This window comes from Lissotriton helveticus, chromosome 6 (genome assembly GCF_964261635.1).
Source record: "Lissotriton helveticus chromosome 6, aLisHel1.1, whole genome shotgun sequence".
Classification (NCBI taxonomy): domain Eukaryota; kingdom Metazoa; phylum Chordata; class Amphibia; order Caudata; family Salamandridae; genus Lissotriton; species Lissotriton helveticus.
This window is the reverse complement of record NC_136067.1, coordinates 583,443,915-583,468,938: the sequence shown is the minus strand read 5'-3', so window position 1 is coordinate 583,468,938 and position 25,024 is coordinate 583,443,915. Positions and strand designations below refer to the sequence as shown.

The following is a 25,024-nucleotide window of genomic DNA, read 5'->3' as shown; positions in this document are numbered from 1 at the left end:
TGTCTAATTAGATCGCAAGCGTTATGACTTAATCAGATAACACGTTCCTGTGCCGTAGTGTGACTGCGTCAGATAACGGTATCTGCATCATGGGGGTTTTCTGCCTCATGGGCTGACTGCTAGTTAACTTGTTGGTTTGTTTAACTAGAATAGGGTCAGGAATAGGGGGATCGATTCAGAACCTATAGGAATACATGACACCCACTCCACGCTAACTATGGACATATTTACTAATCTAGGCATAGTATAACATAGTACAACATACTATAGAGTAGTGTGTATACCTTACCACCCCAAAATACATAAATGCATTTTGAAATTCTTCAAATATACGGAAAATTTGCAGACATATATATCGTATGCACTCAAGCTATGGAATAATGCTAAAGTAATCACGCATTTGTATACATTATTGCTTATTTGGTATATGAGAATTACACATGAAATGGTTTCTTAAATACAGAAAAAAGTTTCGAGACCATTCCATCACAGAATAAAATATTTGTGAACATACCAGCGGGCAGCTAAAGTCTATAAAGTATCGAAAAATAGAAATCTTAGTTCTTTAGGAATAGTTTCTTACTTTAAGCAGAAGATAAGTGTCCCGAAAAACCGAAAAAATTAATTGGGGCTTCTGAAAGAGTTGCTGTCCGTGAACTGGAGTGAAAAATAGTTCATGTGACTTTATTATTTAAATTTGAAGGCCGAATTCAGGGAACGCCGTGTGCGAGCTTGCTCAAAAGTCTCTATTTCTGTTCGGGTGAGAACATCATATCATTTAGGCTTTCGAAAAAACTGTCAACAGCTTCCTGGGAAAGTTCCACTAACTCGGAAATAGGTGTAATCATGCATTCTTGTGCATGATTGTCTCCATTGACATTCTGATTCGCATTGCTGACAGAAGGTCGTACCTGTTCGATGCTGCTTTCATCTTGAACTTCACTACCCATCAATCGCAGTGGTGAAGCTTCCACGAATGCCGTCATCAGGATTGGTAGCCTTTGAGGGCAGCACAAAGCATGAACCTTGATCGGGCTCAACAATGTTTCTGCATCCATCGGCGCATCCGATTGTAGCGTCAGACATGTGTCTAACACACATTCTTCTCCGCATAGCAGACACCTTAATACAGGTAAAACACATCTTTGCCACATTGGTCGAAATGATAGAAACCAAGTCATGTTCAGGTCTCTAAGCCGGGAGAGTCCCAGGATTTTTGATATCCGGTCCCGGTATCCAATGGCTAGGATTGTTTCTTCTCTTGTCGCCAGAGTTTTGTCTGTGACATGGGTTGCCATAACGAAAAATAAGGACTAAGAATAGGATTCCTGCAATTAGTCCCAGGATCAGGGGAAGTCCGCCAAAAATCGAATGGACGAAATCTGGAAAAATACCCAGTATGGCTTTGAATGGTGTTAATGCCATTGAAAATACTGTCTTAAATACCTTTGAGTATTGGTATCAGAAATATTTAAGATTTCATTCAGGATTTCCGCGAAATGTACGGGGGAATTAGTTGATAATAATGTATGTATCTCTGCATTCGTCCTTGCGACTTGTAGATCATACGTCTCTTTTGATGACGAGAGCCTGGTAGGCGTCTGAAGAAGCACTGTTTTCATTCTGCTTAAAGTATCTATTCGAATAGAAGTAATTTTCAAATCGGGCCATGCCCTTGCCTCCCTGTCTGGGAAGGAGCTGGGGAACAACGAGCGTCCACAGCACTTGACCTTCGCAGTGGTAGTTACTAGATAAGGAGTCCCGGGCATAAGACTACAACATCTGCGGTCTACAATAAGAATGTAACTCCCATTATAGAGTCTTTGAAAGAATGGTTCTATTTCTGTTGCAGGTGCGCCTTGCTGGTGACATGAAAGGTTGTATGAATTCCCTTCGCAGGCTCCATGCAAACTAATTCCGTTACACAGAAGTGTGCCACTTAGTGACATCGCACAATTGTTGCCACTAAGAAACACTTTCTGGCCTTTATTACTGACACATGCATGTGAATAGGGCAGGTTCCATGTTGTTTTAAGGTACCCCTTTCCCAATTTCTCGTACATGCCATCCTGTATATATTTTTGGCAGTATTGAAACCTGAAGGTTGAGATTGGAATATTTATTATCCCATGTATTATCCATTCACTGACAGGTCGTTCTGACATTGTCACTGGTAATCTTTCGAGTTTTTCAATGCTCAAGATTGTATAATCAGCACCCTTTTGTGCCATACTGATTTGTCTATCAGTAAGGTTAAAGATTTGGAATAATGACGTTGTGTTGATTAGACGCCAAGGCACATAGCCTGAACGCAGATTTTGTAACGTCCAGCCAAGCTGTACAATAGAACGCAATTGTGACTGACCGTGTTGTAATAACAGTAAGTCTTGCGATAATATATCGATTGCTGAAGACACAATGCTGTCCAAAGAAAAAATTCTGGAGGACAGAGTCATTAACCCATTGTCCACTACAGAAAGTGATTTTTCCAAATTAATACGGTCAATTTCCCGTATTCTCTCTGCTGTTTCAATTTGAGTAACCTTCCAGGCCTCATTGTATGCTGCATATACAGAGGCTGCTATGAAACGCTTTTGACGCTGTTTGCGTGGTCCCATAGTGAAATCACGCAAGTCAGCACCATCAGTAAGTAAAGTTAGGTGTTGCTTAATTTCTGCCAGTGTGGAAGTTTGTAGCCATTGAAGGCATAATTTGCCCACACTGTAGGTGGTTATTATCCCTGGGTGATGTCTTTGAGGATATCTAGGGTCTGGCCTGGTCATTTTTAACCCCTGCGTTTTGTTCAGGAATCTGTCTTGACAGTTATTAGTATCTGTGGGCCAGATCAACCACTGTTTCCAATCAGGATGTGTTCTGTTTTGGTTTAATATATGGTTTACGTCTATCTCTTCATCTGTATCAGAGTTATTGCTAAACATTGTTGGCTTTGGAATAGACGGTTTATTTAAATCTTTGATTTTGGCTAAGCCAAGACAGGTGGTCTGTTGAACAGTGTCATTTAAAAATATCATTTGTTCTGGGATCATGCAGGCTCTAAACAAAGCTTCTATACCCTGTACTTGCCAATCTTTTGTACCCCAAACACTTTTCAATTCAACATTTTTGTCCCAATAATCAAAACCAAAAGTATTCATTTGTTCAAAGAATGAGTCTGAATATATCAATTTTGTGTTGGTTATCATGGTCTTGGTCCCTGTCTTATTTGATATTTTAAAATAAAATGCTTCAGCATTACTTGTGTTAAAACCTGAAAAATATGAATATTTGTCGTAAACGGTTCTTGAGCTCCCTTTTGGAGGTGTTGCACAATGTTCCCATTGATTATAGTTTAAAACATTTCTAGTTTGTGCAGATCTATGTAAAAAATGGTTACCATAGTGGTTATAACAGTACATACTATCATAATTTGAAGAACCCTGCAAATAATCATGTTTGGTAAATTTAGCAGACATTACTAAATCAGACATCATATTATTAATGCTTTCGAAGTCCCAATCATCAGCAAATGAGTTTGGTTTTACAAAGTCACTCAAGGAGATCTTAATTTGGTGTGGATATTTCAGGATTTCGACCGGACCATAAATTTCATAGTCAGTGTTGTCCCAGGCTACCCCACCAGGTATCGGATTGGCTGTGAAGTTGGCTGAAGAAAGTTCTCTTTTCTCGACGTGTGAAGATGTGTGTGGTTTGAGGATCAAGTTGATTTTCTGACTTGCTGTGTCCATTTTTGCATATTTTCCCTCAATAAAGCGTCCCAATGTTAGTATCATGATGAGCCAAAGTATGAGGATAAATGCACCAAAACCCACCCAAAATTCAATCCATGGAGAAATCAGATATGTTTCTTTCAGTTGTTTCAAAAGTTCTTTAGCTTTATCTTTAAAGGTTTTTGATGATGGCTGTGTTTTTGATTCACTGAAGCCTTCAGAGGAATCATCGAAGTTTATGAAGTAGCCAGATGCTGTTTTGTCAATTGTTCCAATTGCTTCAGGATTTCCGTTTCTTGCATTTTCACTTGTTACTTCATTATAGATTGGTGTGTCTCTGCTAAATGTTTTTATTTGGGTTTTCAGAGGTCTTAGTTCTATTGCATTGTTGCATAGTCCATGTTGTTCTTCTGTAGGCGTTTCGAATGTGATGAGCCTCTTTGTTAGGACCTCTGTACTGGTAGCAAACCTTGGTGTTCTGCTACTTATTGGGAGTCCACTTGGCCTACTGTTTGTTATCGGCCACATGTTGTGGTTTTACCAGGTCGATGGATACAACTCGGTTCTCCTTTTTACCAGCAAGTGGCGGTAGTACAACTGATCTTGTCCCGTTGACAGACAAGACAGGAACTGCTTTTCTGTAAGAAGGCCCAAATTCCTTCTTTACCGCGATCTTCTCCCTGACTAGATCCCCGACTTTAGGAATCCAGACAGGTCTTGCTGGGACAGGTGGTGGTTCTTCAGTGGTTGTTGGCTGTTGTTTCAACTTTATGTTGCTCGGGTCTTTTCTTGTTTTGTTTAAGTCCTGCAAAATAGCCAAACGGTCTTTGATATCAAAGCTTTTTTCTTTCACCACTGAAGTCTGACTGTCAAGGTCAGAGATAATCATCCTAGTTCCGAATAATAATTCGTACGGACTGAATCCCTTCAGAGAATTTCTTGGCAAGTTATTGAGACTACGTTGGACACTTATTAGATGTTTGACCCACCCAGCTCCCGAACCTAATATCCTTTCCGTTATAGATTGCTTTATGCCTTGGTTTTTTCTTTACACCATCCCGTACCCTCAGGAAGGAAGTGAGAAGATTCCCGCTGGGCTATGCTCATTTGGCCATGTTTCCCCCCATGCTTGAGGGCTAGAGTGGAGACAATGGTCAAACATAGCATGCTCTTAGCGTATATGCCGTTTAGACTCGCAAATCTTTGTATAACAGTCCGGACGTCAGCCGAGTGCTGGTGATCTACATTATAAGTGGAACTAGCCTGTATAAGTTAATCGCAACCCTTCCTTTTTACTCCTGATTTTTCCTGGAGTAAACCGACGAGGTATTAAACTGTTTCTCTCCCCACTGCGATCTCTGTTGCAGTTTGGGCAGTTTTTTACAAACATGGTGTGACGCAGGCTCATGCCTGGCCACCAGTACCGCGATTGTAATTCTTCCAGAGAATCTTTTAGTTTGAGGTGTCTGAGACCCTCGCCCATATGTGCGTCTGCGATTAACAAGTTTCTCCTGTCCATGTTTGGGATCACTCTATCCCCCACTCCAGGGATTCGAGCAAAAGGGACGGAGTTTGCATCGATTATGTATGTATAATTGAGTGGATAGTTGATCGGTAACGCTGAGCAGTCGCCTTTTGATGACGTTTTCACTGCCAGCACTGTTTCACCGTCAATGTATTTTAATGTACGCTTTTTTCGATCTACGGGAGCCGTTTTAGTGGCTGCCGCTGTGGCTGTTTCAGCCAATGAATTCCCTGCAACGTGAACGCCATCACGCTGATGACTCAGTGAGTGTGTCACGTGAGTCTTTGGTAGTTCTTTTTGTAAAAGAGCTATTTGTTCCCAGAGCAGTTTCTGCTTTATTGGTGCATCTGTGTCATCTTTGTAACCGTTTTGAATCCATGTCTGCAAATCCTTGTTATATGATTTGACGCAGTAATATGAATCTGACACTATAAGTGTCGGGAATTCGCGATCCGCATTATCTAGCGCCATTTTCAATGCTATTATTTCTGTTTGTTGTTCAGAATTAGTTTCTACTGAGTGTGTTTTTGTTAATAGAGGTTTTAGTTTACCTCCGCGCCACACTTCTTTTGTAATCCCACATGTGGGGTTGTATGCTTGTTCTCCCCAAACGGGAGGTTGAGCATGTCCGTCTGTATAAATTACACAGGCGTAATGTCGTAAAGGCAGAATATCGATTGGCAGAGGATATGTTTCTTCATATTCTAGATTTTTTAATTCTTCTAGTTCTGGATCAAGGTAATAGTATACTTTGTCCGTTGTGATTGAATTCACCCATTGTATCCACTTTGGATTCAATGTTGTTGTTGGTAAATTACACGGTGTTGTTAGTGCCTCAAAGGCTGATTCTGCTGTTCTGACTGTGATATGTCTACCGTCAGCTTGATCTTTTTCTCTAGCTATTGCGGTTTGAACTGCATGAACAATTTTTTCTTTGTTGCTGAATTTCTGTTCAGCTTCTGTGTACAAGTGTGATTTGAATGCAATTGGTACCTTTTCTCCCTCATTAGAGGTCAGGTATGTGAATCCGCATCTTCCTGGGATGACTCGAATCACAAGATTGCGTGTGTTATCACGTGTTTCTAATTTTGTTTTAATTAGCATGTCTGTTTGTAGGGATCTCAAAATTTCTGTGTGCATTTGAGTCCAATTGGATCTTTTAAAATCTGGTTTTATCAGATCATAAAGGGGTTTGACCCTTTCTGCGTAATTTGCAATGTATGTTCTTCCGAAATTTAGGAAGCCTAGAATCGACTGTAAGTTCTTTAGTGTTCTAGATGCTTGGAGTACGGCACATTTCTCTAGGAAATTGTCAGCCAGGCTTTTGCCTTCACTTGATAACTCATATCCTAAGAACAGGACTTTCAGATGGGCAATTCTGGATTTTTTAAAGTTGAATTTGTAACCCTCTGCTGCGAACCCAAGTATTATGGTGTTCACTCTTTTCAAGTGAGTCTCCAAGTCATCATCTGTTAAGTAAATGTCATCGACATAAGATAATGCTTCATCATCATATAGTTGTAGTAATTCTGTTACTCTCGCTGAGAATACCCCCGGGCTGTTCTTGTACCCCTGGGCTAACCGACAGAATTGTTTTTGAGTGCCATTTATTGAGAATGCAGTTAAATATCTGCTCTCTGGTGCTATGTTTTGACAAAAGAATCCATTAGAGATGTCCAAGGTTGTTTTGTATTTTTTGCGCACTATGTTATTCATTAGTGCAGCACTGTGTGAGTTTTGCACTGCAAAAGTTTTGCAACATGTGTTAAGGTGTCGGTAATCCAAAACTAGACGATATGAATTGTCTGGTTTGGAGACCGGAAACAAAGGGTTGTTCATTTGTGAGGTGCAAGTTTCAATCACCCCCTGGTATTCTAGCTGATCTAGTATTTCATTTACCTGTTTTTTAGCTTCTTGCTTAATTGGGTACTGCCTTTGTGCAGTTGGTTGTGATTTTAACTGGATTTTGTGAGGAGGAGAGTCCTCATCCCATCCTACATGATTTTTATATAAGGCAGGAGCTAAAGCCACTGCCCATTTTCTGGCAAGTGTGTATTTTTTATGAATCGGGATATGATTCGAGAAGGCAGGCATAATTATTTCTTCGCCATGAGGGCACTTCCTTACAAACTCTGGTGGCCAGTCTTTTTCAGCTAGAAGGATATCATAGCCCTTGGAGAGATTATCCCAAAATAGTCCCCTTATTTTCCTAGTCTTATCTCCCTCTATACGCAATGTTATTTCGTATATTTTGTGAGGTTTGCTAACTCTGGTGTCAGCAGTTTCCACTTGAAGATATTCATTCGTGTCCACTGTCTCCAGATGATTCATAAGGACTTTGCGAGCTATGCTCACTTCTGCTGCGCTGTCTAGCATTGTCTGAGCCCACTCTCCGTTTTTCAGTTGTGTCCTCAGTATTCTCGGCATTGTTAACTACCTTGATACTGGCTACCTTCTTTTTTGGAAATTGTAATTTCTTTTTTAGCTGAGCAGGTTCCTTGTCTTTGGACTTGGTGTGCTCTTCTCTTTGTTCTGATCGTCCTCTTCTTTCCGATTTCTGCGAGGAAGTCTGAAAAGATTGAGAGGGACGTGTATCAATGTCTTGATATCTATCAGGCTTTTTTATATTATCCCTATTTCTAAGGTTATATCTTTTCCCAGAGGGGTCACTCTGGGGTGACCTGTGTCTTTGGTTCGGAGATTTTTCTCTTCGCCTAGGAGACCTTCCTCTGGACTGGAATTTCTTTTCTTTAGGATTGGATTGTTTGTTTCCATCCCAGTTCTTTTTTGGTGAATTATTATTAAAAAATATTTTTTCTGGACTTTCAATCAGTTGTGGTTTTACTGGTATTCCACCTAAACTATCTCTACCTAGTTCCTCATAGGATTTTTCTATGATTCTGGCAATTTCAGCTGGTTGGTCTGCTATATCTGTCTCTTTTAACCTCTGGCGGATCGCCACGTTTGCTGCTTCTCCCTTTATGTTTGCTAATAATATAGCCGAGACCTGCTTGAAGTCTTTTAGTAATTTCATACCAAGAGTTAAAGCGGGTTCAGGTCCATATTCATCTTGAATTTGTTTTAGCACATCTGGTATTACCGAAATGGATGGAACACCGTGCGTTTTTGTGTAGATGGAAGCAAAGACTGTACCCCAAGTGTCACAGTCCTCAATGTGTGGTGCGATTCCCATTGGAAGGCAGATAGTCAGAATCCTGTGCTTTTCTAGCGGGGTGGTGTCAGGAAACACCGCCTCTATTTGGGTAATTTTTTGCGCTAGCCAGAATGGTATTTGTTCCCGTTTAGCCGGTACTTTACCTAGGCAGGATTGGATGTTCTGTGGTGTAATTTTATTTGTGTTCCCCTGGTGAGGGGTCAGCTGTGGAAGTTTAATCGCTGGCTGAATTGTTGATGTCCGCATCACATACTGAACTAATTGTCTATGAATTTTTATTAATTGTTTTAGCTGTGTTAACAGCTCTGCTGCAGACATCCCATTGATGTCTGGATGTGGTGTGTATCCGGCTAGGACCGGCCACGTTGCTCCTGGTCTACCTAAAGGACTGAGCCTGGTGATGTGATTATTATGTTTTAGGGCGCCATCAAATAAGAGCAAATGCTCTTGAAATTTGAGTGGTACTTCCACCTCCTCGAAAGGAGTGTACTCATTAGGAGGTTCCTCTATTTTGTAATAGTGGAAGTACTTTGTTACAGCATTTGCTGCTGGAAAATGTATCCATGAATAGTATACCTCTGTCTGCCGATATTCGTGTGCCTCAATTACGAATATGACTGTGCCACCTCTAGGTGTCAGTCCATTTTCTATAAGTTTCATGGTTATAGATTTCCTTTTAATGACCGGGATGAGTATTATATCCGGGTCTGCGTCTTGCATGGTAGCATCAGCCGCTGCGAGTTCAGCTGCTAATCTAACTGCCTCTCTTTCTTCTTCATTGTCTGACATTTTACTGTCCTGAAGGTTATTTCTTTGTTTGTTTGCAGATCAGGTTTCTTATGGAAACAAAGGTTAGATGCACAATATTTTGGAACAGTGTATCCTTCAATGTTGACTATACCAAGAACCATACATAGGAGGTTCCTCCTGCGAGGTCTGGCGGATATAACCTTTCACCCACTCCAGACGTCTTTGGAGTATTTGGGAAAAGGGGTCTGAGTGAGAAAGCACGACTGAGTTACTCTAAATGTCTTACGTTAGTTTTATCGCCCTTTCCAAACGCGTTGGGCGCCATGTAGTGTAGTTCCTATCATCCCAATAGGCTCTGCGCATTGGAATAATACCTACAGCAGTAAAGGCCTAGGCCAGACGTTAACTAGGTCTACTACTGTCGATACTAGACTTAAAGTTTTGGGTTTGCCAGCTTAGCTCAGAGTTCACTAGAAACTTTCTCGAATGTTCAAGGAGGACTTAACTTCCCTGATTAGACAAGAAGGGATTTAGTTTCTGACAACCATAGAACATGACAACTTTGCTCTCCCCTAATCAAGAGTATATCTCGAGAGTCGTGTGAACAAAAGGCAATTTATTTTACTCAGTCAGTACGTGCATTCTTAGTCTCATCAGAATGTAGAGAAAAGGAAGAGACGGGCGTGTTCAATAAAAAGGTGTTATTTATTGATCAGTCTCTTTTCTCATACAAGAGAAATGGATCGATATTATTGCAATACTTATTGTTAAGTAAAGTGCATACATTAAAAGCAATAGTATAAAATAATACTGTAAAAACATTGATATGGTTTCTAAGCCATAAGATGTTTTAAAATGAATAAAATATATTACATACACATATACATTTGACTAAACGTGCTCAACTGGTGTTTCTAGATACGCCTACCCCGTGTACCTGACCTAAGCCTAATACGTGGGCGGGAATAGAAAGTTACAGTTTAAGTTAAGTTTGTTTTTGCCAAGTGAATAACTAAAGAATTCTCTGTGAGGGGTTATTCAGTTCTGTACCTGGAAGTTAGGATGAATGAGGAATGGTATCTCTTTCTCTGGTCTCGATATTCCAGGCTGCCTGCGAGGGCTACCCAGAAACGCCGGTGCTGGATTCTCGGCAGGAGAAAGCAGCGCGTCTCTCAGCGCATCAGGAAGGCGGGGCTGCTGCCAGCGGGGTCTGCTCTGCTCTTGGCTTCGGCAAGTATGGCTGCTCCGTCTCGTCACCACGCGTGTGTTTGCATAGGGCAAGATCGGTAATATTTATACCTTTAAGGTGCCGAGATTGACGTAAGGATGGACATAGATACGTCAATAAAGATGTCATACGACTTGCTCGTTAGCACATTCTTTTACTGAAGTTCTCGGTGAAATCAAAACAATGGCCGCAGGGTTTTGCCCAGGTTGTCATAGGTTTGATTTGTTATGAGAACTCCGTATGCCTTATCAGGGGCTGGAGGAATATCGCTTGTCTAATTAGATCGCAAGCGTTATGACTTAATCAGATAACACGTTCCTGTGCCGTAGTGTGACTGCGTCAGATAACGGTATCTGCATCATGGGGGTTTTCTGCCTCATGGGCTGACTGCTAGTTAACTTGTTGGTTTGTTTAACTAGAATAGGGTCAGGAATAGGGGGATCGATTCAGAACCTATAGGAATACATGACAGCATTGGTGTTACTAGAAGGGCTTTATTTAAAAGGAAGCAACTGCAGCATGAATCTGTTGAAGAATTTGTTTCCGCATTAAAAATCCTTGCTGCTCCTTGTAAATTTGGGTCTTTACACGATGAACTAATAAGGGACGAAGTTGTGGTTTGTTAAAAAAAGAAAGGAATACAAGACCGACTATGGATTGAAGGTGATTCCAGCCTCAAAGATTTTATTACTCTTGTCAAAAAAGCCGAATTATCTGAAAGGAGTTCAGAGGCTATTTCTGAACAAAATGAATCCTCTACTTCAGTGAACAATATTTCAGAAACTAAAAAAGGAAAAGATTCAAAGAAAAAACAATATTCAAACAACACTTCCAATTTAAAAAAATCATCTAAACCTAAATGTAATAAGTTTGACTCTACTTCATTTGCATGTTTTCGCTGTGGTAGTAAGTCTCACAATGCCAGTTCTGATAAATGTCCTGCTAGATCCGCAAAATGTTCCAATTGTGGTATTGTAGGGCATTTTAAGAAGTCTTGCAAAAAGAAAAGTACCCAAAATCCAAACGTTTCTTGTTTGAATGAAAGTGATTTTGATTCGGAGTCATGTGAATCTGATGTTCCTGATCATAGAAAATGTAATATTGTTTTAAATATTAAGAGCAAAGATAGTAGTAAACCTTTGTGTATAGTTACATTTGGTGCAATTCCATTACAGGTAGCTGCAGATTCAGGATCTCCCTTCATCATTATTGCTAGAAATGTGTGGGAATCAAATTTAGTCAATGCCCTTGGCCCACATTTAGAATCCCCTGATGTATTGCCAGAAAGTTTTACAGGAGATAAAATTGATTTATTGGGTTTTCGCTCTTTGGTTTTTTACTTTAAAAGTCGCTTTGCTGTTTGTAAACTGTATGTTGCCGTAGATGGTCCTTCCGTGTTAGGTTGGAAGGACCAACGGGCGTTGAACATAATTCTTGATCCAAACAGTCCAGGGCAGGTTCTTGTGGCTTGTGAAAGTGAAGCAACTAAAAACTGGGTTGTGAAAGAATTTCCCAATGTTTTTTCAGGGAACAATTGGTAAGCTTACAGGTTTTTCTCACCGTATTAGATTAAAAGACAATTCAGTACCCAAAATACACAAGGTGAGACACATACCTTTAATTGTAAGAGATGAAGTCAAGACAGAATTGCTTAAACTACAAGAATGTGGAATAATTGAACCTGTTGAAGCGTCTGAATGGGTTTCTCAATTGGTTGTCGTTTGACGTTCTAATGGAAAAATCCGTTTATGTGTCGATTTAAGACATTTAAATGACAACATAATTGTTGACCAGTTTCCTTTACCAAGGATTGACGAGATGCTGTCTTTAACTCGAGGATACAAGTATTTTTCTACAGTTGACTTATCGACAGCTTATCATCAAATTGGGTTACATCATTCCAGTCGCAGTCTTACGACTTTCTGCACACCCTGTGGATGTTTTTGTTTTAAACAAATGCCGTTTGGCCTAGATTCTGCGACTGTGGTGTTTCAAAGATTGATGGCACAACTGTTTAGGGATATGTCTGGCATAACATTTTTCCCAGATGATATTCTCATTATGGGCCAAGATTCTGTCCAACATGATTCTAGGCTCAAAGAAGTACTTCGAGTTCTTGGCAAGTTTGGTCTAACTGCTGAAGCTTCAAAATGCAAATTTTCCGAAAACATGGTTGTTTACTTGGGTCAGAGTTTGGTAAATCTGGTATTAGACCTAAAACAAAACTGGTCAGATCAATTTTAGATGCCCCTACTCCCAAAACCAAGGATGAAGTAAGATCATTCCATGATTTGGCAGAATTTTATTCCAAATTTGTTAGTAACTTTTCTAGCAAAACTCAAGCTATGAGAAATTTGCTTAAAAATAAAGTTTCTTTTTCATGGTCTGATGAGTGTCAACAAGCGTTCGATTTGATTAAGAAAGATGTTAGTAATACTCCAAATCTGCATGGTTTCGATCCTCTTTTACCTACTATTGTGACTACTGATGCGAGTTCCAGTGGTTTAGGTAGTGTTCAGGAGGACAATAACAAAATGATTGTTGCATTCACATCGAGGTCCCTTACACCTTCTGAGCAGAAATATTCTTTTATTGAAAGAGAGACGTTGGCTGTTGTGTGGAGTTTGGAACATTTTAGAAAATTTTTGGGGGAAAGTTCAGTGTTAGAAGTGACCATAAGCCACTTACCAAATTATTGACAACTGATGGATTGTACAAATCTACTGCAAGGATTGCCAGGCTCTCTATGCGTCTTCAGGATTATTTATTTGACGTCCAGTATGTTCCTGGAGCTAAGAATGTCATTGCCGATTGTTTAAGCAGACTTTCAATGCCAGTGACCAAAATTGATTCCAGTACATGGAATGATTTTTCTGTAGCCAATATCATTTTTAGCGAAAGTTCAGATAGTAGCATTTCCAAAGAACATTGGTTAGATGCAGATTCTTCAGATTCATTATTGGCAGAAGTGAAGTCTAAAGTTATTGATGGTTGGAATATTCGGAACAAAAAAGATTTGTCAGACAGTTTAAGGCCGTTTTGGGAGATCAGAGATGAACTCACTGTTGAGGACAATTTTGTTTTGAGAGGTAATAAAGTAATTCCTCCTACGTCTTTAAGGGAACGCATTATCCATAGCTTTGGATATAATTGGTCCGATTACTTGGATTAATGACTCTAGTAGATACATTCTTGTGTTGGTTGATTTGTTTTCACGATGGTTTGAATTAAGAGTAGTAGAGAAAGTTGACATGAGATCTGTGATTAAACTTTTGGAATCTATTTTTCTTCAAGAAGGTTTTCCTGCCTCAATTTCAACTGATAACGGAGTACAGTTTAAGTCACATGAAAAGTTGGATTTTCTTTCTATTAATGGTATTAAGCAAAATTGTACTCCATTTTATCATCCTTCCTGTAATGGTGTTGTGGAGAGGTTGAAGAGAATTCTTAAGGATACTGTGCAACTTTGCAGGAAATCTAGATTATCTTGGGATGACTAAAAATTTTTTTATGGTCTTACCGTGTTACCCTCATCCTTCTTTGGGCAAGAGTCCTTTTTCTTTAATGCGTTGCAGGATACCATTTTCTAAAACTAATCCTGGATGGATGAAACGTAATGGCATGTCTTTTTGCAACCTAGATGAAGTTAAAGGTACTTTAACAAATTCTCAAATGAAAAATAAGGTGTATTACGATAATAAACATGGCACTCACCCTGCTAATTTACAAATTGGCCAATGGGTTTGTGTTAAAAATCCAAGAAAACTGTCTAAAGATTTAGTAAATTTTCTTCACCAAAGAGGATTTCTAAAATTCATCAAAACACTGTTACGTTGGACAATGGAGCAACTTGGCATATGAGTCGTTTGGCTTTGGCAAATTCTGATGTTAATGACTCAGTTCCATTTTCTCAACGTAGTTCTCCATTCTGGTGTTATGATGATAGATCTACTGTTCAAGATAGGGTTGTTGACAATTTTAATGAGGATTCTGTTGGTGAAAATTGCAATGATTCTCACGATAGATATGAACCTTCACCCATTGTCCAAACATCCTTTGGGAGAATAGGAAAGAGACCGGAAAGATATAATGAATTTGTTTGTTATTAGCTTATTATTTATTTATTAATTTTGTTTTCTGTGTGAAAGGGAAGATGTGTAGTAGCGAGTAAGTGATATTTAATAATTAATTATTTAGAGTTTAGTAGTGTTCATTCATATATCACTAGATTCTATTTTATGTCATGACATTCCGGTAGTTATCCGTTGTGTCACTTGATGACTGATCTTTGACTTCACAGGATGCATGTAACTTTTATCTAATAAAGAATATTACATTTAACATTTATTTGGTATATTTACCCATAATACTACAGTGGACTATAGAGGCCTTTATCTGGAGCCCACTTCTGCTGCAGATGCTACTGGACTGTGAGAAGCAGGCAGGACGGTGGTGCAGAGGACTAATATCTAAGCGAAAATTGTCATTGATGTGGTGGGATTTGAAGTGATGCTTGAGATGCAGTATACAACAGTGCTGGTGGGGTATTTTACTGTTTCTGTATTATTCCTTCCTTTTTTTTTAATGAAAAGTATATTAAATGTGAAAGCATAATTTTTTGTATTTCAACTGTAGCAGATGGCTTCTGGGTTACAGAGCCCTGCACTGTATTTGCCATTTGACGCAATAAACTATGTGTTCAAAAAATAAAAAATAAAGAGCATTTCCTTCACCTTCATGAGACAATCGTCTAACTGGTGAATAAGCAGACTCTGCTCCTTTCGGCCTATGCAGCAACGGCCTACAGAACTCTTGCGAAGACTAATGATGCAGATGGCAAACCGGAAGTACAGACTGAAACCAAAAAGTACGTCCCTGTCTCTAGAACGGACATAAATGTCCCAAGGCGGCACTGGGGGAGGGGGGGGGGGAGGGGAGGGCGGCAATAACAACATTTAAAAGAAAACGTTAAACCAGTAACGCCCATCTCGGAATTTCACAACCATTTTACTTTGGCAAATCAATACTGTAACAATTGTTCTAAAGATTAAAGCAATATACAGTGTTAACGTAATCAATCCAGTCATAATTCATCCAGATTCCAAAGATTTTTAGACTTGCTTAAAATGATAATGACTTATAGATAAAACTGAAATTTGTAATGGAAACGTCTTCAACAGGTTTGTTTCCCCAAGCAATGCATACATGTGTTTCAAGCTAAAGGGGCTATAATTTTATTTTTCATTTAAAGGGGGTCCAGATGGGCTCTCTACAGCTGACTCACTCTCCTTCACTGATTAAAGAATTTCATGATAAAGAGAAGATGAAGGAGTGTACAGCATTCACCAACAAAACTAGTTTTGCGGAGAAAGGTATTTCAAGTGTGTACATGTTTTCTTGACACTAGGTGCATAGGTGAATTAAAGTCTGTATATTGGAAATGTTTTTGTGGACTCTTCAGCATGCAGAAACGGATTCCATGATAAGTTCACAAATTGAGAAGCGAGTTAAGTGATTTTGAAAATTTGTAACAAGGAACCTCTGTAACCTCAAGTATATACTTGTGGCACAGTAAAACATTCTGCTAACATAATATAACATATATTTGAACACCCTTAACATAAGAATACAATAATGCTGATCAAAATGGTCGAAATCAATATTATAGAAGAGCAAATAGATTACACTCTTACATCTGCTGATAATTGCTTTGAGTAGGCATTACCAAAGACCACACTTTCAAGTGTAGGAATCACAGAGTCCTTGTTCTGGGCTGGTGCATTTCTATTCAGCCAGGTGTTTTTCATTGGGCGCGGAAAGCTAAACAAAAATTAAAAAACAAAATAATCACACTTTTTATGAAAGGTAAGTATCATATAATCAAATAATAACTCTGTGAGGAAACAAAATATATATATTTATTTTTTATTGCTATATAGTACTTAAAAGTAATTTGATAATGTGTTGTAATTTGAATGGGAGTTTGACTGACAAGAGTGTAACACTTTTAATTTGCCTCAGTGGAATCATCATAAAACACAAACAAGAAAAGTGGTGGTTATATTTGTATCTGCATATGCCAGATACATCACCTCCAGATGAATAATTCAAATTTGCACAATGAGAACAACATACTTGAATGCCAGGTGATAGATGGTGAAGGACAATGTCTCCCAGGATCTTAACTTATTTACTATTTTATATTTCCCTTAACTGTATATGCAAGTATAGGAGGGAGACAAGAGCAGATGAACATTCAGGAATCAATCGCTTAATCTAAGCAAACGGGACGGTGACATTTTTCATAGTACAAAAGAAAATATCACCAACAGGATGATGTTTAGTAAACCCATGCCTTTTTATCAACATCTACAAACTGAGGAGAGACGGCACAGCAAGGTGCAGACCAGTGAAGTTATAAATACATGGGGTTATTATTGTATTCTATTGTAATTGCATTTATATAGCGCTTACTACCCCTGATGAGGTTTCAAAGCGCTTTATCAGCGAGTTGCACGCTACTCCGGAAACCATAAAGGATTAGTGGTATATTAGTATAGTGAAATATGAAAGCAATTTGAGTGATAGTCAGTTATTTGGAATGAGAAGGATAATGGAGGGATAGAAGAGGGAAAAAGTTTATTATGGTAGATAGCCTACTTCATAAAAGCGCCTTTAAATTCTATGAGGGTTTGAGCAATTAGATGGACCTAATATGTTTTCAAGTACCTAATAAGCCCAATATACGCTCCACAGTACCAGCCAGCACCAGAAGTTTTTCCAAGGTTAGCTTCTCTCATCTAGCTCTTCATGCTACACAGCTACCTGCTACTACAACCATTAACAAAAGAAAATATATTCCACCCTTTCCTCATTACAGCAACAATATACTTTTAAGATAGACCTTATACTTCAACATCTTAAACCTAAAGGACTTGGCAAATTTTTCATCGTGGAAAGAGCTCATAGAGTCCCTGGAGGGCGGCCAAGACCTGGTCATTTCTGGGAGTGAAAAAACTGCTAAGGGACAAGGGTCTTAAATATGCAATGCTCTTTCCGTCCAAGCTCCGAGTGGGAAGTTGATGGTAGGGTGTGGTTTTTCGATAGCCATGAGATCGCAGCGGACTGGCTGGAGAACCGTAAGGGTTGAGATCGGAGATGTCAGTGTCATAGAAGCAAGTTGAAAGAAAGATGGAGATGACTCGCAATTTCTTCGTGCCAACTACACCTTCATGAAAAGACACAAATGGACATACTGAGACTGGTAACGGGGTCGAACCTAATGTAACAGACAGAATATAACTTTCCTCACAGAGTTACGTAGAATGTTCCCGGATTGGGGGGGCGGGGGGGTTGGGGAGGCCGGGGGTTTCAAGCACCCTCATTTTCTCCATTTAGTACATTACTTGGGCGACAGGCACTCTGCCAGTTCAAGATGGGCAGTTTAAAATCCAGAGGGCAGGGAAGCAGGGAGGGGGGGTTGTTGGAGGGGGAATTTGTTGTTGGTTGTTATTGCAATTTTTTCTTCGACAAGCAAGGTGATAGGCGTGGCGGAAGCGTTGGAGCTCTCTACTAAGTTTGATGCATACGCAGTGTGATAAAGGGGCAAAAATCTTGAGCTGGAACGTCAACAGGGTAAGAGATAAAGTTAAACGCAGTATAGTTCTTCCGTATATCATGAAACAGGTCCCTGATGTTGTCCTTCTGCAGGAAACTCATCTCATTGGCAACACGTGTAAAGCGATGTGCAGAGGGGGATATAAATTGGTGGCTCATTCTGGGTTTACGACAAGTTCAAGGGGAGTAGGTATCATGCGAAAAAACACATTCCCCTTTAATGTGGAGTCCATGTGGGCTGATAACAGGGGCCGGTATATAGGTATCACTGGGTCATGGAAGGGACAAACAGTTACATTAATGTCGGTTTACGTTCTGCCTGGCCTACAAATCACCACATTGCAGGACCTTTGCACAACCCTCCTTTCATTGCCTGAGGGAGTGCTGCTACTGGGAGGTGACTTTAATTCGGTGGGCTCAGGTAGACTGGACCGACACCCCCGCGCGAATTGGGACCATCTGGCAGACGGCTGCCGGACTTTCTGGAGGCCATGGGGTTGGTGGATAGTTGGTGCACTTTTCACCCTGAGAAAATACAACATACCTTCCATTCTGCGGCCCATGGTAGCCTGTACAGGTTAGACTACATTCTGATTCCTGGCTCCTACATCTCACTTATCCATGAGATTAAACACTTGGCGAGAGGTATATCTGATCACTCACCGTTATGGGTACATATACTGTTGAACCAGACTAAGGTGGGTAGGACTGTCCTCATCAACCCCTGATATCTACGTAATCCCAAACTTCGCAAAGATCTTCTCAAGTCTATGGACACTTATTTTAGTGAAAACTCGGGCACAGTGGACTCCTCACAGATGCTCTGGGAAGCATTTAAAACAGTAATTAGAGGGGAAGCTCTTTCATTAACATCGGGTCAAAAGAAAGAACAACAAAGGGAAATATCTAATAAAGAGGACGAGATCTACCGCCTAGAGAGGGCAATGGAAATAATGATCACGCCAGATTCACTCCACCTACTCCACCTTAAACAGTACAAATATAAGGCGTTGGTCACAGAGAGGGCCAAAGCGCTTGGGAGAGAGAAGCTTGGTAGGCTTCATGGCGTGGGGGATAAGGCGGGGAAGTTGATAGCATGGCTTGATAAGCGGGAATGGGCGAACAGACTTGTCTCAGTTTTGCAAGATGCTGATGACATTTCCATCTCTGACCCTCTAGAAATAGCAAACCGCTTCGCTAAACATTTTGCTGCTGTGTTCACTACTGCTGCGCCATACACTGAGGATGACTCGACTGAATTATTGATGGACATAGCACTCCCAACCCTCTCCCTATCCGATCAGCAATTAATGGACAGCCCCTTGACAGCAGACGAAATTGCGGAGGCGATCAGGTCACTGAATTCAGGAAAAGCCTTGGGCCCTAACGGCAATCCCATTGAATTATATAAACTTAACCCTGATAAGGTGGCCGTTTATCTAAAAGCCATGTTTGAAGAGAGTAGGGACAAAGGGGAATTGACAATAGACAAACGAATAGCTAATATTGGGACTATCCACAAAGAGGGGAAATCCAAAACTGACTGTGCCTCCTACCGTCCGATTTCCCTCCTAAACGCCGAACCTAAGATCCTAGCCAAAGTGTTGGCCAATCGAGTAATCAAGAGTATCTCTGACCTGGTACACCCAGATCAATCCGGTTTAATACCGCACCGTAACACGGCTTTAAATCTGCGCCAAGTTCACGGAGTCATTGTTAGAGCAGATACGATTATGGAACCAGCTATCCTATTCTCCCTAGTTGCCACCATGGCATTTGACACTGTTGAATGGCCCTATCTTATCGCCGTCCTCCGGAAACTGGGGTTCGCCCCAGAATTCATTTGGTGGGTAAGCCTCCTCTACTCGGCGCAACTGGCACAAGTAGTGGCTACTAATAAAAATCGGACACGTTTAAGTTGAGTCGGGGTACATGTCAGAGATGCCCGCTTTCCCCCCTTCTGTTTGCGTTAGCATTGGAACCCCTGGCAGCGTGGATCAGATGGGATCAGGTTATCCACAGTATGCGTTGGGCACCTGGATGGGAGGACTGTATCTCGGTTTATGCGGATGACGTGCTGCTCTACTTAACCTATCCCAAACGATCACTAACGGCAGTCCTAGATATATAGGCGATATTCTGCAGATATTCTGGATTTATGATCAACTGGACTAAGTCCCATCTTTATGTTCTGAGGGGAGGTCCTCCAGACCTGCCTCGCAACTGCGGGGTATGCCCAGATGGGGTCCCTTGCTCACTCTGCCACTGGATTCAAGATAGCCTGGCTGATGAGGGTTATGAACCCGAAACTGGTCCCAGGATGCTTGTTTCCGGTCCAGGGAAGACATGGCTTGACAGTTCGGGCTGGACTGTTCCCATGAGGCACAGGGTCAGACTGATTTACATATGGCCATGTCTGAACTGGGGTGGTGGAGTGAGCTAAAGAATGATGATGGATTAAACCCAGATCAGTTGACTGGGGGTGAGTGTTTGATTTGCTCAAATGCTCCATCCATCATCCCCTTTGGTATCTCTTTATTCGCCCTAAGTTGGCAGGGTATGCCCAGACGTGAGTCTCTTGCTCACTCTGCCACTGGGTTCAAGATAGCCTGGCTGATGAGGGTTATGAACCCGAAACTGGTCCCAGGATGCTTGTTTCCGGTCCAGGGAAGACATGGCTTTGCTGTTCGGGCTGGACTGTTCCCATGAGGCACAGGGTCAGACTGATTTGCATATGGCCATGTCTGAACTGGGGTGGTGGAGTGAGCTAAAGAATGATGATGGATTAAACCCAGATCAGTTGACTGGGGGTGAGTGTTTGATTTGTTCAAATGCTCCGTCCATCATCCCCTTTGGTATCGCTTTGTTCGCCCTAAGTTGGCAGGGTATGCCCAGACGTGGGTCCCTTGCTCACTCTGTCACTGGATTCAAGATAGCCTGGCTGATGAGGGTTACGAACCCGAAACCGTTCCCAGGATGCTTGTTTCCGGTCCAGGGAAGACGTGGCTTTGCAGTTCGAGCTGGACTGTTCCCATGAGGCACAGGGTCAACCTCCAACAAGCCATATCCTGGCTGGGCTGACTACAGAACCATAGGGAGGGGCCCCGTTTGTCTGAAAGCCGGGGTGGACCGAACTGAACGGAAGGTGCCCGCCACCTTTCGCTGAGTTTGGAGAGGGGATCTGAAAGTACTCTTGTGAAAACCACAAGTGTGTTGCATCCATCCTGACCTCTTGGTTAATTTATTCTTATAGCTCAATAAGGCGAACTTACCCACAACAACGTAGCATTAGCTTTCGGCATTTCCCAGGACACTGATCACCGGATGACCTATTTGCTACCATCCTTAGCTGCGATAAACTTGTAATGGGAGTCGGACCTCGAGCCACATCCAGAATTGAACCAGCAGGAAGCAGCCACATTGAAGCTAAAATCGAGGTAGGATTGACTCCACAAAGTTGATTGAAAGTAACAATGGACAAAGTTCCATAATAAGTTTACCTTTATGAGCTAAAGAACTGGCCATTTGTAATGGCTTAGATAAGGATACCCTGTTCTATTTCGGAATCCTTTACAAGCCTTTTTGTAGCAAATGCCTTTTGCACATATATATAGTTGGACACATTTTTGCTTTACACATACCACTGCTGTCTATGAACAGTTAGAGGCTTCTTGGATATCCTCCCTCTCTAAAAGTGCCTTGCTCATCCCGTAATGGTGGCACCTCCAAGACTCTTGGAATCTGCGGAAAGGAAGGTCAGACTATCCTGTTCAATTACACTGGTGTTTACAAGGAGGCGGCCATCTTTGAGCAGTGTATTTTTTCCCACCTACTCTTTTTAGGTGACCAGTTTATGCAGTTTCTTGAGTGTTCAAACGTACCAATACTCTTCCCTCTTCCTTTCCTTCTTCATCTGTCCGTTTCTCCCTTCTCTCACACACCTTTTGAGCTTCAGGTACCATTGGGCCCTCTCTTTTTCCAATCTGGTCTTTTGGCTCTTCAGCTATGGATGCCTTCTCAAGAATCTGTTTAGACTCCTAACTGGTCCCAGCTGGCTTTAATGCTTACACTATCATATACCCCCCCTAATCTATCCAAGAAGGAATCCATGAAATTTAAACATAGGTTTCTCACGTCTCACCCAGAAACCCTTATTTCAGACCCCAACTTCTGCTCAAAAAAGGGTGAGACCATTAGTGACCTTATCTTCTACAAAACTAGACGTGCTCAACAGAGGGTAGCCATTCACTCTCTGCTCCGTACCTCGACATCCACTAAAACCGCCCACGGGCTAAGACTCTCGACAGCTCCCTCAATCGCTTGCCGAGCACAGGCAACCATCTCCATTTATAATAATGGGATAATCCTCTTCAAAGCATCTGAGCGCAACCTAGAGCCTCTTGACGAAATATTCACACCTATTAAAAGCGCTGTGACGAATAAAGTTGCCTTCCTAACAAACACACATCATAACACCACAGACATCCCTCTTGTACCTCAGTAGGTTTCTTCCCCGCCTCCCCTCACGGACCTGACTCCACGCCTATCCCCTAGCCTACCCAACAACATGCTGAGTCTTTCCACACTGGTCGTCATAATTCTCTGATCCCTTTCCATTCCTTTGATGTGGAGATCACTGAATCACACTGCCACGTGACTAACTCCTGCGCCCCATCCCTGTCGCTGATTGCTGAAAATACCCATGATGTCTACACTGATACTCCCATCACTCTCCCATTGACCCAAAGTATGACACTTGCTAATGCAGAACCCCCAAAATTGACCAGCAACTGGGTTCATCTCCCGTCAGCACTCATTGACAACCAGTTCATGGGACCAGTTGACAGGGTCTTCTATCATGATTCCTCATCTATCCCCTGCTACCCTCCCAGGGCTCTCCCTATCCAGCTGCTCCCCAACTCCAGTTACCGTAGCACTCCATTTTTTCCAGGCTCTTTGACTCCCATTTCACCCTTGTGTTCTGACATCACTCTTAGCTCCAGACTTACTGATATCTCCCTGGAGCACATCAACTTAAGGTGACAATCAGTACCTACAATCTATCCCCTCTGATTTAGTTAACTTTTGTTGCCCCAACAAGCCTCCTGGCAAGATTAGGTTCCCCTATTCCCACACCTACAACAATCGCACTAGAGTGAGATCTCCTCCCTCGCCTAAAGGGATCTCTACAACTTCTACGTTTCCCCATCTGCCCTAGAGAATAATTCCCTATCTTAATGCCTCCACCCGTCCCTGCAGGGTGCCAGCTACTTTACCTGACAACAATACCTATTCCCTCCTCCTCTCATACAAAGCTGTACACTTTGACACCCCAAACAACTTTGGTCAAATTCAAAACTATTCTAACCAATCCATACAGAGATCCTAGGCCTAATACTAGACTAATAAACAATTCCAACCTTAAGGAAATTCCCATGTGTTAGACCTGGCACTTCTTGGCGTGATTACCCCTGACGTTTTGCCTCTACCTCCACTATTTTTGACTGACTTAGATGCTTTAGACACTTTGCTACTGCTAAGCAGTGTCAAAGTGCAAATGCTCCCTGTATAAAGTGTTATGGTAATTGGTTGTCCATGATTGGTATGTTTGCCTTACTAAGTAAAGTCCCTAGTAAAGTGAACTATGAGTGCCAGGGCTGGTAATGCAACTGCTACTAGTGGGCCTGCAGCACTATTTCTGCCACCCACACCAGAAGCCTTAAAAAGGGAACTTAGGCCTGCAATTGCAGGGCCTGCGCGCAGTTTGTTAAACTGCCATGTTGTTCTGTCAAGTGCAATCACTTGCCAGACCTTGCCCTTCCATTTCTATGCACCTCAGACACCCCTATAGTAGGTTTGGGGTACCCACTGAACAGGGTGTAGTGCATGTGAAAGGTAGGACATGTACTAAGGTGTGTGCCATGTCCTGACAGTGAAATAATCTCCATTTCGGGTTTTCACTGTTGAAAGGCCATCTTGCCCATAGGACAGAATGGGGAGGCTGTGTAATATATTATGTAATGCAACTGCTACTAGTGGGTCTACAGCACTATTTGCGCCACCCACACAAGTAGCCTTAAAGTAGGAACTCAGGCCTGCAATTGCAGGGCCTACGCACAGTTTGTTAAACTGCCATGCTGTTCTGTCAAGTGCACTCACTTGCCAGACCTTACCCTTCCCTTTCTATGCACCTCAGACACCCCTATGGTAGGACTAGGGTACCCCCTGGACAGGGCGTAGTGCATGTGAAAGGAAGGACACGTACTAAGGTGTGTGCCATGTCCTGACAGTGAAATAATATCAATTTTCCTCACTCTACCTCTAGGGTTAGTGTATAGTAGTTCCACCCAGATCGTAAATTCCCTTCCAAACCCAAACTTCACTAGGACTTGCCGCATGAAGAGCAAGTGAACCGTGTCAAAGACCTTCTCTGCATCCAGGGAAAGGAACACATACGGGGTGGACCTAATTCTTGACTGTGTCTAGCCAATTGGCCAAGCTACTAAGGTTGAACCATGTGGCACGGCCAGGCATAAAGCCTGATTGATCACGGTAAATAAGAGATGTGATCACCGTTAAAAGTCTTGCTGCTAAAACGGAGGCCAGCGTTTTGGTTTCAGTGTTAATAGTGAGATTGGGCGATAGGATCCACAGTTCTCCGGGAGTTTACCTGGCTTGGGATAACCACTACTGTTGCATGGCAAAAATCTGGGGGGAGCGATCCTCCTTCTCGTGCCGCTTGAAACATGTTTAAGAGATGGGACCTAACAGATTTACATTTTGTTTGAAGAATTTCCCTGGGAGCCCGTTCGGTCCTGGGGGTTTCCCTTGTTTCGGTCTGTTAATGGCATCCTTTACTTCTGCCAGAGTAATTTCTGCCTCTAAAGCTTTCGCTTCTTCCCGTGTCAGGGTGGCAGTATCAATGTTAACAAGGTATTTTGCTATCTGGGATTCATCTGCTAATGGTCTGGCTTTGTATAGCTTTCTATAGTACAGTTGAA

The 25,024-nt window shown here is 41.7% G+C and overlaps 1 protein-coding gene across 2 annotated transcripts in view; it reads right to left on the bottom strand.

The window, feature by feature from the left end:
- Positions 1 to 25,024, bottom strand: part of FAM135A (family with sequence similarity 135 member A) — a 938,545-nt gene that overhangs the window by 558,873 nt on the left and 354,648 nt on the right. For both annotated transcript variants that reach the window (XM_078648016.1, XM_078648017.1), the window contains exon 8: positions 16,100 to 16,226. In XM_078648016.1, coding sequence (XP_078504142.1) covers positions 16,100 to 16,226 — 127 coding nt within the window. The remainder of the gene's footprint in view (positions 1 to 16,099; positions 16,227 to 25,024) is intronic.